This window comes from Caretta caretta, chromosome 9 (assembly GCF_965140235.1).
Source record: "Caretta caretta isolate rCarCar2 chromosome 9, rCarCar1.hap1, whole genome shotgun sequence".
Taxonomy (NCBI): Eukaryota; Metazoa; Chordata; order Testudines; family Cheloniidae; genus Caretta; species Caretta caretta.
This window is the reverse complement of record NC_134214.1, coordinates 47,274,441-47,292,191: the sequence shown is the minus strand read 5'-3', so window position 1 is coordinate 47,292,191 and position 17,751 is coordinate 47,274,441. Positions and strand designations below refer to the sequence as shown.

General features: G+C 43.9%; 1 protein-coding gene across 13 annotated transcripts in view; it reads right to left on the bottom strand.

Moving 5' to 3' along the window:
- Positions 1-498: 498 nt before the first annotated feature.
- The window catches only part of SAP130 (Sin3A associated protein 130), a 36,375-nt gene continuing 19,122 nt past the window's right edge, over positions 499-17,751 (bottom strand). For 4 of the 13 annotated variants that reach the window (XM_048865209.2, XM_075132245.1, XM_048865204.2 and 1 more), the window contains exons 8-21: positions 16,954-17,104; positions 16,440-16,530; positions 16,061-16,165; positions 15,285-15,426; positions 14,892-15,013; positions 13,004-13,306; positions 11,723-11,900; positions 8,834-8,938; positions 6,784-7,145; positions 5,725-5,973; positions 5,235-5,360; positions 2,553-2,656; positions 1,620-1,733; positions 499-1,421 (exon numbers count right to left, since the gene is read on the bottom strand). In XM_048865209.2, the coding sequence (XP_048721166.1) occupies positions 1,263-1,421; positions 1,620-1,733; positions 2,553-2,656; positions 5,235-5,360; positions 5,725-5,973; positions 6,784-7,145; positions 8,834-8,938; positions 11,723-11,900; positions 13,004-13,306; positions 14,892-15,013; positions 15,285-15,426; positions 16,061-16,165; positions 16,440-16,530; positions 16,954-17,104 (2,311 nt within the window). In that variant the 3' untranslated portion in view covers positions 499-1,262. The remainder of the gene's footprint in view (positions 1,422-1,619; positions 1,734-2,552; positions 2,657-5,234; positions 5,361-5,724; positions 5,974-6,783; positions 7,146-8,833; positions 8,939-11,722; positions 11,901-13,003; positions 13,307-14,891; positions 15,014-15,284; positions 15,427-16,060; positions 16,166-16,439; positions 16,531-16,953; positions 17,105-17,751) is intronic. The other 9 variants (XM_075132246.1, XM_075132248.1, XM_075132249.1 and 6 more) reach the window with 6 other exon arrangements.

Here is a 17,751-nt window from a genome sequence, read left to right as displayed (position 1 = left end):
GGTGCATATGAAAGAAGCAGCATGCTCACCTTGTTATAATGAATTTTATTCATATTCAGTGCTTCCAATCTTTTTATGCTACGGAATGAAATATCAGCTTTTTTGGATTAATTTCAGATGGTCAGAAAAGTACATTGAGTTTCCAGTGACCATTAGCCACCTGAAGATTAGAACTCCAAATGAAAACTAAATTACTTCCTAAAGGAAGCTGGTGTCATAAAAGTTTGTGTGTATTGTTCATAGTTACTCAGAATTAATAACTCTTCATTAGTGGACTAGTTTGGCAACCCTTATGGAAACTTAGGATAAAACAGAAAACCACACTTGCACCTATATAGGCTGAAACCCCAATGAACTATCTTTTCTGACAGCAGCAGAAGAGGTAGATTTCTTTTTCCAAAATCCAGGTTCTCCTTCCTGCAACGTCTTTCAGGAGATGAGTTTCTTTTAGGGCTTATGGGTTGTGTATTTTCTATAGCATAAAAATATACAAACAGCTCGGGTACAAAAGTCTCCAAGTCCTTTATTAAGGTTTACAGGATGTATGTGGTACATACAATTAACAGCATCACACCAGCTACAAGAAGTACTGTGTTGGAAGATAAGTACTTCAAAACAAGTATCTGAGAGCACCAACATGAACACACACAGAACAGATACTACAAAATCACTTTGAAATGGTTCTTTAAAAAAAAAATTGACAGCTAGGACTTCAGAACCAGGAGATTCTAAATGGGGCAGATCTAGTGCAATGGCACTGGTTTAAGAAGGCTACTACAGACACTGGAAAGTCAGCAAAACTGGAAGGGTGGGGAGGTAACTGGAAATGGTGTCATTTTTAATGGTTTGAAAAGGTCCTGGCAGTCTGAGCCAATACTTTCAGATCAAATTCTTGAGGTCTCCTGCAGGAATCCATGGAGAAACCTGTAAGTTACCTCTAAACTCTAAAATGAAAAGGAGACTGTGCATGACACTCTGCATTATGAGTACCAATTAGTGGGCACTGACATGTCAGGAGGGTTAAACAAATGTGACTTCAAAGAGTTTAAAAGGGATGAGCCTGACAGAAAAATATTTGTTCATTATGACAGATCCAGGCCAATCCCTCCAGGTCACTGGGCTCCACACATCCATCTGTGTTCTCCAGAACTCATCCTTTTTAGTCAGATGCTCTACTTAAAAATAAACCCAAAATAAAAAAAAGACTGAACAACTCCATTCTGTACACATTCTCCATTTCCACAGTCCTTATTCTTCTGGCTCTAGACCTTCTCTTTTCGCTTTAATTTGGACACTTTCTTGACAGTTCCATTCTTGTTTAAGAGCTTCAGAACACGTTCCTTGTGATCCAAGACCTTCAGCATGGAGTCTCGGGCCTCACTGATCTGATCCATCACAAGTTTACACCTCTGCATATTCCCCTGAAATACACACACCACTGTCATTAAGAGCAGAACTCTCAGTCATTTCCAAGTCTGTAAGTCACCTTGGAATAATCACACTTGAAATACACTAACATTTTTTCCCCCTTGGTAGTTCTTACTAACTGCACCATAGGCAGCAATAGAGTGAGTGTGTAATTAAGGGTAAAGTAGATATACTGAGCCATCAACTTTTACCTGTATCAGTTCATTTATTCGATGTAAGTCATCATCAGTTGCTGCCTTTTTCTTGGGGATTATCCCTTCCTGCAGAGAGGTGAGGCGCTCATACACGTCATGCTCCAGGTTAGTCTAGAAGACATGAGACCATAGTGAGAATGCCCATCACTAGAATGCACAACATTCCTCCATATTAAGAAAATTATACACAAACAAGTGAGGCTATTCTGCTCCTCCCTCAGCTACGCATGTTGCTTATTCATGAGATGGAGCCTTTGAAGTGGAGTGGTGTTATTCTTCGTACTAACATCCTATAAAAGAATTGCTCCACTTCTGAATGAGCATGGATCCTAACCAGTGCTGTCTAGAATGCGGAGATGCACTCTGACCCTTGCCCCTGAAACAGATACTTTGAAGAATTCAGAGAAGTACAAATTGCATCCCCACATCTGAATCCAGAGCAGCCCTGATCCTTCTGAAATGCAGAGCTGCTTCCCTTATTTCCCTCAATACTATTCTGGGAATGCAGAGGTTTGGGGGAGTTTGATGCTAGAATGCAGAGCACCTACCTCACCCCCAACCCAAAAGAGAAACATCCAAGAATGCAGAGCAGTGCTGCCTCGTATCAGCAGCACCATCCTAAACAGACACGTCTTCAGACCTGTGCATCAGAGAGAGGGAGTTGCCAGTTTTGAGCATCTGAACAGAATGCATCAGCTCTTATGTCTGAATCCAAACCTCCGCTTCTTTGAAGTTCAGAACCACATGCAACACATTCCTGATAACTGGAGAGCATATGGCCAGCTCCCCACAGACCAAACGGTGAGATACTCCAGTGACTGATGTGTTTTTCTAATTCGTGATGCTTTCAAAAGAGCTAATGTTCATCTAGGAGTACTCCTACTTTCTCCATGTTGTAGGACGCTCAACTGGTAAGCCCCATTCACTTACCAACTGCAGTAACTGTGCTGCGCAGAGATGGACTTTCCAACCTTGCGCACGGCAGGATACTCCTTTCTGATTGGCAATCTCCTGCAGCATAGCCTTCTTCTCTTCTAAAACCAAAGAACACAAACTTGATGTGTCTAACGTAGAAACAAAGGACAGTTATGATACTGTAAGATTTTTTTCCCCTCACATGCTCCAGTAAGAACTGAACACAGGTCAGTTGGTCAGGACAGCAATATTCACTCAGGTACCAGATATCTCAAGATCTCACACATACGTAGAGGTAGGGGCAGCAGAACCGGATGGGGGGGGGGGAGGGGTGACGGGACAATAGTAAGGGTTAGTGCTCCCACTATGGACATAGCGTGGAGGCTGGTCTATGTTTCTGCCTCTACAACATTTCCTCTGTACCTGCAGAGGAGAAGACAGGGCAGCCCAGCCCTGCTCCTCCTCTGGTCCAACTCCCTCAGCGCTTGGGAGAGGAGGCAGCTGGAGTGGGGAAGGGGCAGAATCATAATTCTGGGGCTGGGGGAAGACTGTTTTCTCTTCAGGGCAGGAGCCAGTTGTGTAAAAGCAGCAGCCAGGGGAGGGAGCTGGACAGACAACTGCTCTGGGTGCCTGCCCAGACTGTGCTGCTTCCTCAGCCTGCCATCTCCCAGGCCAAGATGAGTGCCTACCCCACCACCTTTCCTCACTCCCGCCGCTGTCTGAGTCCCTCTGTGCCCCAGGCTCCTCAGCACACACCCCAAGGCCCAAACCTCAGTCCACCCATTCAATGCAAACTTCTCCTGCCTCCCTGTGGAGGGGCTGCACATCTGGACAGACATACAGAGAGAGAGGAAAAAATTCAGTGTTGATTTTTCCTGTCTTGAAACTGCAGACCTCAAAGATCTGTGTGGAGACTGAAGATTTGTCTCACACCTATCCACAGGTACAAGTCTGCTCCTCTTATGGACGTGCTTATACAGCAGCTACAAACATAATCAGATATACACTGGCCTCAAAATCCCTTGGATAGTCAGTCTCTAGTTCCCTAAGGTTAGAGATAGATGCTAAAAACGGAAACATTGGTCAGTTGACAAGTCTAGTTATTCTGAAACCAGGAGTACGGTAGTTTTCCTTTAACTCTGCATGTTTATTTGCTGATCTGCAAAGCATGCATGTCAGAATGCTGCAGTGTACATCTACTTTTAGCAGATTTTCAGTAGTAGGTTTCTCCTGTTGCTGACAGAACATATTGTTCAACAGACACATGCCAAAACAGTTTTTTATCATTTGTAATATTACTCCTAAGGGCATTCTGCGCCAAAAAATATTTTAAAATTCTGCAAATTTTATTTGTCAAATAAATGTGGAGGCTCCAGCATGGCATTGGGGAGCACAGGCCACTGGCTGCACAGAGGTGGGAGATCACTGTGTAGCTCCCCCCAGGACACGGACTCAGTGGTGAGGCTGCATCCAACCCTGACACAGTGCAAGGACCAGGCCTGCCCCAGAAACACCCTAGGGTCCTGCCCCTCTGTGCCAGGTGCACCAGCTGTGGGCAGGCAGGCTCAGCAAGGCAGGATCCAAGTGTGGAAGGGCTTAGTGTGGGGAGATCCAGGTGTGGGTTGAAAGGGTTCTGTGTGGGGCAATCTGGGTGCAGGTGGCTCAATGGGCGATCCAGGCACGGGGGGATCTAAATGCACAGGGGCTTGTTGGGGGGTTCTGGGTGCAATGGTAATAGGACTCTGCAGGGGAAACCAGGTGAAGGTGGTTGGGGCTCAGCAACAGGGGGTGTGGATGTGGGGGGCTCAATGGGGTGGGGATCCAGGTGCAGCAGGTTGGGGATCGGAAGGGTGGGAATCTTGGTGCGGGTGGCTCGTTGGGGTGGTCCAGGTGCAGGGGGAGTGAGGTTTGTCAGGGAGGTTCTGGGTGCAGGGGTGTAGTGAGGCTCAGCAGGAGGGTCTGGATGCATGGGGATTGGGCAGATGGGGGAGCAGCTCCCTGTACAGTGATCCCTCCCCCTTCAGCTGAGGTACAATGGGTGCAGGAAGTGGGGGGAGGAGAGTTTGAAAAGCTTCCTATAGCCAAGGGAGAACTCTGGAGTGGGTCTGACATGGCCCTAGATGCCATGCAGGGAAAGAGGAAGTCCCATCCTCCCCAGCCCAGCTGGGACTAGGAGCTGAGCCAGGTGCAGGGTAGGAGCCACCAGCTGGGTCTTCCCCAGTCCCTCCCCCTGCCCCACAGTGATTTACCTCTCTGCTAGCTGGGTAGGGTCGTATGACTGCTCTTGTGGATTCCCTTTGCTTCCCTGTCAGAAAGCTATTGCTCTGCAGGGAAGCAAAGAAATCTGTGGGGACATATATTCTGCGCATGCGCAGTGGCGCAGAATTTCCCCAGAAGTATAATATGCTGGTTACTCTTGGTGTGTATTACTTCCCTCTGGTGGGTGGAAGGTCAGGCCTGTTTAAGTGTGACTGCCTCCCTCTACTGTCAGGAGGTCTGACAAGAGATAGCATCATTGCTAGCTAGTAGAAGTTTTCCTTTAGTTCACAAGATGAACATATCTGAACAGGAAACAAGTTCTATTTGCCACACTACAGTTACTTAACTCCTTTGTCTATATGACTACAACCACTCAAAAGACAACTGTTCCCAGCATTATGCATGGGCAACAGGAAATTCCATAAAAAGTAAACTGACCTTTCACTCTGACATCACTGTATCTCTGAAAGTGGTGATAGGCAGCTTTCCAGGGGTTGCGATAGTGACGGAGCAGTGTGATAGGGGGTCTTGGACGCACAGGGACGTACCTGACACCTTCTTCATCTAAGAAAGAGCCAAGAGAAACAATTGTGACCTGTTAAAGAATGTCTGCAGTTTCAACTAGAAGAGACTGGCATAATCCAGTGATTTAAGCAGAAGACCAGGAAGCAGCTCAGGTGCCAATTCCCCCTGGGATTGAATGAGTCACTTAACATTTTACAGGTGGTGAAACTGAGATGGAGCATGTGAGAAACAGACATTTTGAAAACCACAATGGAAGGGCTAACTATTGATTCATAGCTCAGGTTTCTTGTTTAACAGAAGTCTCATTATTGTAGAGGCAGGGAACAAAGGACTCTAATTTGGTGGAAAAGAGAAGAGCAGATATTTGAGCAGAGAAAGCAGTTACCATCAGAGACGCCATTACCTATGTACTCTTTTGGAGGAGACTTGCGCTTCTCTGCTTTCACCAGCAGACTTTTGGCAGTGGATTTCTCATCATCAGTGCTATTAGTCTCCATCATGTCGCCTTCCTCTGTGGAGATTACATGCTGCTGCTTCCGGGGTTTTTTCCTTGGGGAGGCACCAGGTGGCAAGTCGTTCGGGGGCATGGAAAGGTTGTTGGCCAGCAATGCAAGAGATGGAGACATGGTATTTGTAGTCAACGGAGGAACTGCTAAGATAGAAACAGGAAGAGAAATGTTTAAGAGCCTGACAGCCACAAAGAGAGAGCAACTTTATGTCAGCTAGTGTGAAAGTGACAAGCTAATACTATCTAAGTGCCGTCAGGGTGATACCTATCCTGAAAACAATTTCATGTCACTGGGGGAAAGAAGAGGTAATGAACAGAACGTACTAGCTGTCCAAGGAAAAGGAACTTTAATGTTATTTGCATGGTGAAGGAAGAAATCTATGTTTAAGGGTTTTTATATCAGTTTTGTATGATTGAAGTCGGATTTTACTGCTCTGCTGCTACCTCAGTCTCACATCCTCCCCAGACATATGGGGTAGCCAAACAATTGTACAAGAAAATCCAAGGAACTAGGCTCAACTTTTAAATGGAAGGGTTCAGTGGCTGCTCTGCAAACTCTTACATTTAAGATGGACAGTTCATAGTCACTGGCATTACAATGCTCTCCCCTGCTATGACTAAAACTGATCTCAAACCCATTTATCTAGAAAGATTCCTTGCTTAGGGATCAACAGGACTCATTTTCCATTCCAGTTGTCACTGGGACATCAGAACTTCATACCCATTCATGTCACTGAAAACAAGATTCAAACAAGTTTGTAGACTCTGGACTTACACTGAAACAAAAACAGGAACAAGATAATCTTTAGGAATTATTTAAAATTACTCTGACAGCAACCATATGATTGGCATGCTGTACCACTGTCCAAGGGAGTTTCAGGTTGGCTTTGGTGAAGCCCTTACCATCACTCCCCAAAAAAGGAGTGACTGCAGTTACTTTAATCAGAAGCCTACCTGAGACTGGTCGCATTATGTCCATAGGTTCCACTTCCTCTTTGATTTTTATCTCTGGTGCTGGGGGTCCCAATACTGTGGAGAGGGCCCCACTCATAGTGGATGGAGGTGGAGGAGCAGCTATAATTGTGTTCGAAGTGGCTGGAGCAGCTGAAACTGCTCCTGGAATGGTTGACAGAGGTGCTGTCGGCTGAGAAGGTGGACTAGCTGCTGCAATAATTGTTGGAATGGCAGATGGAGGCTGCTGAGAGGTAGGTGGGACTGCAATGGTGGGCTGCTCGCTGGTTTGATTGGACACTGCCTCCACAGACACAGTGACTGGAGTAGCCATAGAGACATGGATTTCTGGTTTAGGCTTGGCACTAAAACATAAAAACTAGTATTAGTTTATCCACTCAACATCTTAAGTGCTGCTGCCATGACTTTCTACCGCAGACAAGGCCTGTAAAGTTAATGAACTGGGCTTTGGAGCTAGCTCCTTCAGAAAACCCATTTTTTTTCTGCCCCAGTACATGATGTTTACCTCAGTAATGTGGAATACTTTGTGGAATGTTTACCTCACAATGTTCATCCCTAACTCAGTGACAGCCAGATAGTTTACACTGATCTCACAAGTGATCAGGAGATTGATTTCTTGTGCTATTTCACCAAGAGCTCTTTCTTAGAAGTAAGATAGGTTTTGGTATCATTCTCCTTCCCGTAATATAAGAACATAAGAATGGCTATACTGGGTCAGACCAAAGGTCCATATAGCTCAGTATCCTGTCTTCTGACAGTGGCCAATGCCAGGTGCCCCGGAGGGAATGAACAGAAGAGGTAATCATGAAGTGATCCATCCCCTGTCGCCCATTCCCAGCTTCTGACAAACAGAGGCTAGGGATACCATCCCTGCTAATAGCCATTGATATATATTTAGCAAACTCATGACTAGGTCTAAATTAAAAAAAAAAAAAAAAAAAATCTATGGCAGGGGAGGTGATGGAAAGAGGTGATACAGGTTCTTCTCTGATCTTGATCATGAAATTGGCAAGGCGGTTCTCTCTGAACCCTCTGCAGCATTCATTTCCAGGCATTGTGAACTACGAGCTCTCAGACCTTTGCTTTACTTTTAGACAGAATGCCAGGAATTTTTTTCGTTGTGCATTATCAGTGGTGATTGCTGAGCCTGTCTTCTATAAGCATAATGATACCAACACTAGTCAGCTCCCTTCAGCAGGGAGCTAACAGATACTTATCTGGCTAGCCAAATGGAAAACACTTTAGTATCTGTGAAGAATGAATTTTCTATTCATCAAACCCAAACAGAAATATTATGAAGCCCTTCCTTTTAAATAAACATTTGATGAAACAATCCATCTTAAAATAATTAACTCGCAGTGCTCTAAAAGGGTAAATGCAATAAGATACTGATCTGATAATGAGATCTTTTAAGGCAGGGGTGGCCAACCTGAGCCTGAGAAGGACCCAGATTTTACCAACGTACACTGCAAAGAGCCACAGTAATATGTCAGCAGCCCCGCCAATCAGCACCTCCCCCTCCCTCCCCGCACCTCCTGATCAGCTGTTTCAGGTGCATGAGGTTCTGGGGGCGGGAGGGGGAGGAGCGAGGGCATGGCAGGCTCAGGGGAGGGGGCAGGAAGGGGTGGAGTGGGGGCAGGGCCTGTGACAGAGCCAGGGGTTGAGCAGTGAGCACCACCTGGCCCATTGGAAAGTTGACGCCTGTGGCTCCAGCCCCAGAGTCGCTGCCTATACAAGGAGCCGCATATTAACTTCTGAAGAGCTGCATGTGGCTCCGGAGCCACAGGTTGGTCACCCCTGTTTTAAGGGATTAGGATCTTGTGCCAATTACAGAACAATTACAGTAGTTAAAAATACAACTCTGGTGTAATACAATCATTCCTTTATGTTTCTATTTTACTTCACATTGAATTTGTGTCATGTTTACATGACATCTTTGACACACCCTTCTCTCCTTAACCTAAATTCAGTTGGCTTTGATCCATTATACAGGACGTGCTGTCATGCAGAATTTGCTGTCTGAAATCCTTACCCAGCAGGTCTGGGTGATCCAGATGTGCTCCGCATAGAGCTCTCCACACGGGTGCTAGCTACTTCAGAAGGCTGAGGGGGGATCAGACTTTTCCGGACTGCCAGTCTGGAAGACACAGATAAGCTTGGAACTGCTGCCGCTCAGGTACGTTGCCCTTAGAAACCTGAACGCCAATGAAGGCAGAAGAAAGACTGTATCTCTTGCTGCCACAAGTGGAATAGGTTTTGTCTTCCTGTGCTAGTTGCATTGCACTCCTAAGGTGGTGATGGATTAATAAACTTGTGAGCAGATAAACAGGATTCGCTTCTAGTATTTCTTCAAACAAGGCTTCATATTTTATTTCCCTGAAAGGGTAAGTCCAAGCTATCAGTCTGCTCTCACCCAATTTGAGGACTTCTCCACAGAGCGCCAAGGATCCTTAACAATTTTACTTTCAGCTTGCCCACCATGACTGTGTTGAGACCACCAGCCTCCAACTATGTAGAATGGGCTGTCTACCAGCACTGGGTGGTGCCAGCCATTCTTCCATTACTGTCCCAAGGCTCAGCAACCACCCTGACCTGAGAGGGCTCTCAGCTATGAGCTTACGAAGCAGAATTCTGCAGGCTGAATGTGCATTTATCACAGGGCAGCATAATGTTATATTGGTCAACTAGTGAGTCTGGCAAACACAAGAGTCTATCACTATAAAATACTTGAATATTCCCATAAGGTTTAATTCTGAGACTATCCAACCCCACACAAAAAAAACCCACAGACCATTCTAGGAAACAACAGATCTTTAAATGTGACCTACATAGAAAGAGAAAATTGGGCTACTGGCCCCCTTTTTTTTGTTTGATTTATATTTTAAAAAAGCATGACATTTCTCTGTTTTATAAAAACATTAAGAACGGCCATATTGGGTCAGACCAATGGTCCACCTAGCCCCGTATCCTGTCTTCCAACCGTGGCCAATGCCAGGTGCTTCAGAGGAAATGAACAGAACAGGTAATCATCAAGTCGCCCATTCCCAGCTTCTGGCAAAAGTTGAAGGCTAGGGACACTTCAAGAGCATGGTTTTTCATCCCTGCCCATCCTGGCTGATAACAATTGATGGACCTATGCTAAGACTTACAAACTGATGAGTGAATCACACACCTCATTTGGAACCAGAAGTATGCAACCCCCCACCCCCAAAAGGAAAAAAAAAAAAAAAAAAAAGGCAAGTATGTTAAACGTAAACTACAACAAAATAAAGGGAGAGCAGCCTTTTTCTTCATAGTAAAGTTTCAAAGCTGTATTAAGTCAATGTTCAGTTGTAAATTTTGGAAAGAACAACCATAATGTTTTGTCCAGAGTTACGAACAACCTCCATTCCCAAGCTGTTTACAACTTTGAGGTTCTACTGTACTTCCTTTTGTTTGTTTTAAACCTGCTGTCTATTAATTTCATTTGGTGACCCTTAGTTTTTGTGTTATGAGGAGTAAATAACACTTCCTTATTTACTTTCTCCACACTAGTATGATTTTATAGACCTCGATCATATCCCCCTTTAGTCATCTCTTTTCCAAGCTGAAAAGTCCCAATATTAATAATCTCTCCTCATGTGGAAGCTGTTCCATAGCCCTAATAAATTTTGTTGTCCTTTTCTGTACCTATTCCAATTCCAATATATTTTTTTGAGATGGGGCGACTAGATCCACACGCAGTATTCAAGATGTGGGTGTACCATGGATTTATATAGAGATAATATGATCTTTCTCTGTCTTATTATCTATCCCTTTCCTAATGATTCTCAACATTCTGTTTTTTTTGACTGCTGCTGCACATTGAGTGGATGGTTTCAGAGAACTATCCACAATGACTCCAAGATCTCTTTCTTGAATGGTAACAGCTAATCTAAACCCCATCATTTTATATGTATAGTTAGGATTAAGTTTTCCAATGTGCATTACTTTGCATTTGACCTTAAATATCAAGTATGTCAAGTCTAGTCTTGGAGGACTCATTGGAAGTCTCAAAAGTTGAAGGCAAAATGTTCAGCCCTCAATGAGTTATTGAATCTAAGAGTTCTTCCCTTACCTATTTATTCAAGCATTTGAATTAAGCAGGAGTTTTAAACAGTCTAAGTTAAAGCTATGTTCCTCTCTTTGCTAAGCAGGTTTCACTTTCATGTCATTTGTGTGTTACAATCTTAGTCCTTCTCCATTCGTCCATAAAGTGTTCCAGTAAGAACAGGGCAGACAAAACCTGAATTTTAAAAAACTTTTTTTTAAAACATGAAGCAGAAAGAAAGTGCTCAAATATTTAGTTTCCCCTTGCAGGTCACATTTCAAGCTGGAGTCAAATTGTCCTACCCATCCCATTAGTGACAACAGGTATGACTCAGTCATCTGCTCTAAAACAGGATAGACAAAAATGTAGCCTGGATGAAGTGTGTATTTCAAAGAGATGGGCATCTTACTTGCATCCTGCACTGGTTAAATTTTCCACCCTCACTGAAGCACAGATGTTTCTTCTATTTGGGCTAGATGACTGGTGCCTAACACTATTACACAGGAGGGCCCCATCAACCTAAGCACAACTGTGTGTGGGCCAAACAGATTCTACATATTTTAATAGGATTTAAAGTCACCTGTATTGATTTATATTTTAAGTTCAGCTTGTTTTGTATTTATTTAGATAGGTTGTTTCTATGTACAGTATTGTCTATTTACACGCTGTGTAAACTACAATGATGTGAACATGATGACCAAACGCTAAGGACTTGGTCATTAGCATATTGCACGGGAGCAGGCCGCAGGTCTTACGAAATGCTCTGGTGGGCCGTCTACAGCCTGCAGGTTGGGCACCCCTGGACTAGCCCAAGCAGAAGAGCCATTACATGCCAAGTCAAGTCCTACTCACCCATCTGCGGCGGGTTTCTTCCGGAGGATGCTTGGGCGTGGGGATGAGCCCTGGGCTGGTGCACTGGCGCTGGCGCTCTGGCTGTGAGTTTGTACCACTGTGGTTGCTGCTGGAGCTGCACTGAATGTGTTGCTAATAGGATTGGCCACAATGGTGGCTCCGTCTGCCAAGACCACTGCTGGGAAGGACAAAAGGGACACGAAAGTAAAGGAGGAAGAGACAGAACAGAACAAAGAGAAGATGGGAAAAGCAGCAGTTATTAAAAGAAACACTTGATGGGAAAGTAGGTATTCATATACTTGCTCCCCAAGCTCTCTCCTAGTTTTGAAGCGTAGTGCTGTACAAAGCAATTTAATAACATCCTTCTCTAGGGGAGATGGAAGGCATCACCTGCCTAACCACTGTTGATAGGTAAGACTAGCATTCCAAGAGAAATGGAAGGGGCAGAGCTCGCCAGGGAAGAATGTATCACTATATGCATAAGAATTGCATGTCTGTGGCAATGCCTATTATTTGTAAATAAGGCACTGTCTCATAGGGCCGTGTCCTAATTTTCTGCTAGGTGTGTTTGGCCATCTCAGCTCACCATTGATTCATGACATTTAGACAGGTGAGAAGTAGATACTGGACAACATTTGCTTGCCAGCCAGCTCTGGGAGAGGCTAGAGTGATCTCTGAGATGCTAAATGCCGTTTCCTCAGAAAGTCTTCAGGATAGCTGGACTGACGTTTTTCCTCGCATAAGGGATTTTCCTGCGGTAGTCCAGGTGGTGAAAGTATTTTGCAGTCACTTTTCAAAGTGTGACTGTAACGGGTTTCATGTCTTGGGCAATTTATAGGCAACGTATCCTACCTGTGAGAACAGCTAGCCATTCCTGAGAAGAGTCATCCACGTGCAGAGAAGGTCTGTTAAGTTCTTCAGCTGCAGTGGCATTTCCAGCTTTAGTCATAACATCATCAGACCAATACTAACTTAAAAAACCAAATCACTAAAATCTACTTGCAACCTGATCATGTAGTTTTGGCTCGTAAATAATGGAACAAAAACAAATCTACGGAGAGAGTGCATATTAGTGTATATAATGTCTGCTATTGTATTACCACTGTAGCTTTATAAAGGTTTGTACTATATAAATACTATTTCTCATCAGGGTGTGGCTTTCCAGAGAGTTAGACTAGCTAAAATACTTCAGTTGATCAAGAAGCTGGAGGTGAATTCAAGGCTCAGTTGCTCCCTTGAACTGAGCCCATACATAGCACGGACCTGGTTGGCTAAAGTTACCTGAAGTCTTTGTTTCTGTTTGTGGCTGCTGAGCATTGATTGGTGCAGGCTGGAGTCCCTGTGTGCCGATTGGTGCAGCTGGGTGGATCCCCTGTGTTCCAATTGGTGCTGGCTGGATCCCCTGTGCACCGATAGGTGCTGGCTGGATCCCCTGTGCACCGATAGGTGCTGGCTGGATCCCCTGGATGTGACGGGCATGAGATGCATCTACAGTCATCAGCTGCATGGGATTGAGGTGCACAGTGGAGGCCACTCCTACGCCAGTCTGAGCTGTGATGGCAGAGTTGGGGGCCTGAGCTGAAACTGAGAACAGTAACATGAACATTGATTATTTCCACCCCAATAGACTACTTCATTTTCCTATGGTGCATAAAGAGGGGTTCTACACACTATTTGGATTTTTATTTAAGATGAAGCAATTTGCTTAACAGTCTGCAATCCCCTTGCTACTGCTGAAGATAACAGAATTTGAATAAGATTTTTCCTGTCACAAACTAACTCTCCAGACTGCTGAGAGCCATAAATTCAGATGCCTTAATTTTGCATTTACAATGTCTGTCTGTTGCTACAAGATATTATAACTTAATTGCAACACCAATTAGAAGGTGGGATACAACAGGAAGAAGGGAGCAAAGCCTGTGTTTTTGAAAGAATACTGTCAAGTTGTTCTTTAACTCACAAGTTTAAAAATTAGCTGTTGGAATCCTGCAACTGAAGTCTGTATACTACCCCTGACAGTTTGGTCTCTACTTTTGCCACTGACATGTCATTGAAGAGTCCTTTGAGTGTCAAGACACAAAATGTTTTCATTTTTTGAAAAAAGAAAAGAATAGCACTGAAGCATTTATTTTAAAAACACAGGCTTGCAAACTGGTAACAGTAGATCAAGTTTTGAGCCTACTAATATAAATTAAAAAAGAAAAATATCTGTGATAGTTTACAAAAGAAGAGAGAGGAGTAGAATCCAAGTGTGGAAAGCTTTTAAAATATGGCCTAATTTAAATTTTCTCTAATCCTAAATCCTTTACACTACAACTGGGTGAACTGGTTTGTTCTTAAGCCGAACCCATTATGCAACACCCGCAATGCAGTGGAATTTAACCATTATGCAGAATGGTGCTCCAAAATATAAGCTTTCTTTTTAAAGAGAGATATATTTGTAGCCCTCATGATTGCGATGTTAACCATGATGACAAGAACTGACATAATGTTGTATTTTTGAGTCTGCAGCTGCTTGAATCAATAGTCAGACAGATGTGAACTGCCCCATTCTCCTGAATGAAATGTTAACTCTGAAGCCTGAACCCTAATTTATACAGTTAACTTTCACTACTGATCATTTCATGAAAAAGAGCCCACTAATGTACTTATCTCACCATTCTAAAATGCCTCCTCAAGGTGTCAAACACCCCTGCTATAAAAGGCCTCCAGATTCTCACTTTGCATCTCACCTTCCATGATGCACTTATGTATTGTTAACAATACATAAATGTAACAGCACACTGAAAACTGGAAGTGGGGGACAGTGAACAGCATATTGAAGTAATATCACAATAAATAACCCAGGGGCTACTGTACTGAGTTTAGTGACATCTTAGGCCAGAACAACTCCCAGTTATGGGGACCCACAACTTCATCAGCAAAACTGTGTATGTTTGTAAGGTAAAAGCAGTGGGAATATTACAAAATTAAATTGGCTTATCAGAATATGGAGGATGGGAGACCCGTCAAAGAGATTTGGGTCTGGATAAACACCCAAACTCGTTTAGCAGAATCTCTGTGAACCAGTACCCTGAACTGCACTGAACACTTGTACCAGTCAGGCCTAGCATACACTTATTGCTACTCCAAGACTGCTCTAAAAGTCACTTGCATGGCAACTCCTTACCAGGGTATTGGCGGATGGTGGACACAGAGCTGGTGATGGGGGTATAAGTGTGTGCAGCCAAAGGGTAGGCAGAAGGCGGGTACGTTGGTAAGAAGTACTGGAACTGGACTGGCATCGACTGCCTACAGATAAGATACAGCAAGTGTCAGACAAATCATTACAACTTGCATCCACCTCTTCAACCCAAGTGCTCAGACCACTCTCTAATCTTTGCAACCTCCCTCAGCAAGAGTATCAACTAGCCTCGACTATTCTAGAGATCCTTTTCAGCTAGCTAAATTCAGAAACCTCAGACACCCTTAAGTGTTAGCTATCATGTCAATTCATGCATATGATAAGCCTCTAGCAGAGAAGCAGCCAGGAGCTCTACTTAAAAAATTCTTTCCCACCTACCGGTTGTCACTTCTTGTTTCCATGGCAACTGGGTTTGGAGATGCTCGGTGTCCAGGTATGGGAATGAGATTACTCCTCTCTGATGTATAATCAGACTGGATTCGAGGAGAAGTATGCGTGATTTGCTGAGGAACCACTTTAGCTGCATAATGAAAAGCAAGTAGCCAACGAACAGCCAAAACGAAGAAGAGAGCAGATGCAGAAAAGGAGAGTTTGAAATCCAGATGATTAAACTTTCTTCTCCTCAGTGAAAATGAACAAGTCTTTTTATTTCACTAACAGGGCAGAATCAGAGAAGGAATGGAAACTCTTATTCATTTGTAATGTGTGCCCCTTGGGCTCTAAGTGGACATATAAAATACACAATATCAAATTAAGTGACCTCAATCCCTGAATAATCTTAACTCTCCATGATCAATTTACTCCTTCATTGAGGAAGACATTTATATCCCTTAGTAGGTATATCCTCAATACATCATACTACATGGTATGGAGTTCCAGGAGGCTCAAGTTTGTTTGGAATAAAGACTCATGTGAGGAGGCCAATAGTTAACTAGACTAACCAAGTGCTTCCAGAACTCTCCCTGCATCATTTAAAAATATATTTGGGCTCATTAAATCTACTGGTTTGTTTCTCCCAACTTGGATTGATTTTTTTGTTATTTCTCTTGTTTAATGTGCTAGTAATATATAGCTGCCCCAGACCATTCTGGATGAATGAGTAAAGAGATGTCAGCTGAATTACACCCATTCCATCAGAAGCTGAAATCACTCACCAACTGGGATGTTTGAGGTGGTCACAGCAGTGGCATGGGAAGAGTGAGAGGGCATTGTCATGGTGACAATTGTACTTGTAGGAGCTTGGGTATGAGACACAGAACCTGAAAGACAGAGAGTGACACTAGAGATTTCTATACAGCTGCATCACCCTAATATCCATATCCTAAACACAGAGAGAGAACTAGAGAACAAGCACCAGGAACTTTCTATCTAAGCATTTCCTCCCCCACGGACTTGCCAACAAAAACGGTTCACATCCTAACTAGGGACAGGATCTCTGATGACTGTTTGCAGATCGAAGATGTTCTGCCACCCCTTGTACCTCTCATCATCGTGGAGAAGGGATGCTCTCACTACTGAGCTGTGAATACTCACCAGCTGTGGTTGCTGAGGCAATAGTATTGGTTGCCAAAATGGGTGCCACGGTTGCTGCCGCCACCGGAGTACCAGTACTAAAAATGGTTTTCTAGAGAAAAGAAAGTTTCACAGCAAGAGAAATGTACAGATACATTTTACATTTTATTTGTTTTAAAATCATATTGTAGCTATTCCTCAGAGAACAGGACACCAGGTTTCTAGCCTAACTTTGAACCCTGTTCATCACTTACTCTGGGTCATCAAGATGTGGTTCAAAGAAAGAAAAAAAACATGGGATAAGGCTGTAAAAACCAATTGTGGGCCACGATTTTCTCCCGACACACACCCTTTCCCCCCACAGCTGACTGCCCACACATACACCTGCCCCTTGTCCATACACCACTTGCACTGATCACACCAAAACCAAAGGTGAACAACTGTGCCCATAACTTTTGAACCAAAAAAAAATCACAACTTTCTCACACCCTGAACTGTGGAAGAAACTACACTGATCTCATCTCATGCGATTTACCTGAGTCATGGTGTGGAGCTGCTGTTTTGGTGTACCTATGGCTGGGTGAGATGGCAGTGTGATCCGAGTTGCTGTGTCCCGTGGCTGCGCAGGACGCGGAATACTAATAGCTGCAGAAGGTGGGTGCTGCTGGAGAGACAGAGTGTGCCGACTGGGAAAAGAAAGAAAGGACGTTCAGAGAAGCAACCTTTGTTTAATATCCAGACAGTTAAACAAGGCATACTGTCTCCCCCCATACTGGCAAGTAGGGACATCAGACTCCACTTGTCTTTTCTTTGAGGGCTACACTACTATCAAATCCACGTTAACACAATTTGCAGAAGTGACTGCTGTATAATTCTTATTCTGCATCTTCCACAGGTGGGAACACACAGATTCCTCAGTATCTAGAGATACCAACATGAGCAAAACAAGCTAATTGCAATTTCTAACCCTCCTCCCCACGAGATATTTTGAATAGTCCAACACTAATATGCCATTTTCTACAGCAACTTCTGCTAGAAGAGGATGCGACTGAATTAGCCAGGTGCTGCCCTGACAGACCAGTAAACCCAATTCCTTGGGAAACAAATTGGTCAATGAGCTCCTGTTTAGCTGTTTATCTCTCTTGGAAAAGAAAACAATATTTAGCATTTACAGTGTTTTTCCTTCACAGAGCTGCAAGCATTTCACAAAGATGGGTAAGCATTATTTTCCTTGTCTTACAGATGAACCCACTCAGACAAAGGTTAAGTGATGTGCCTAAAGTCACACAGCAAGTCACTGGCAGACCAGAGGAAAGAATCCATGTCTCCTGAC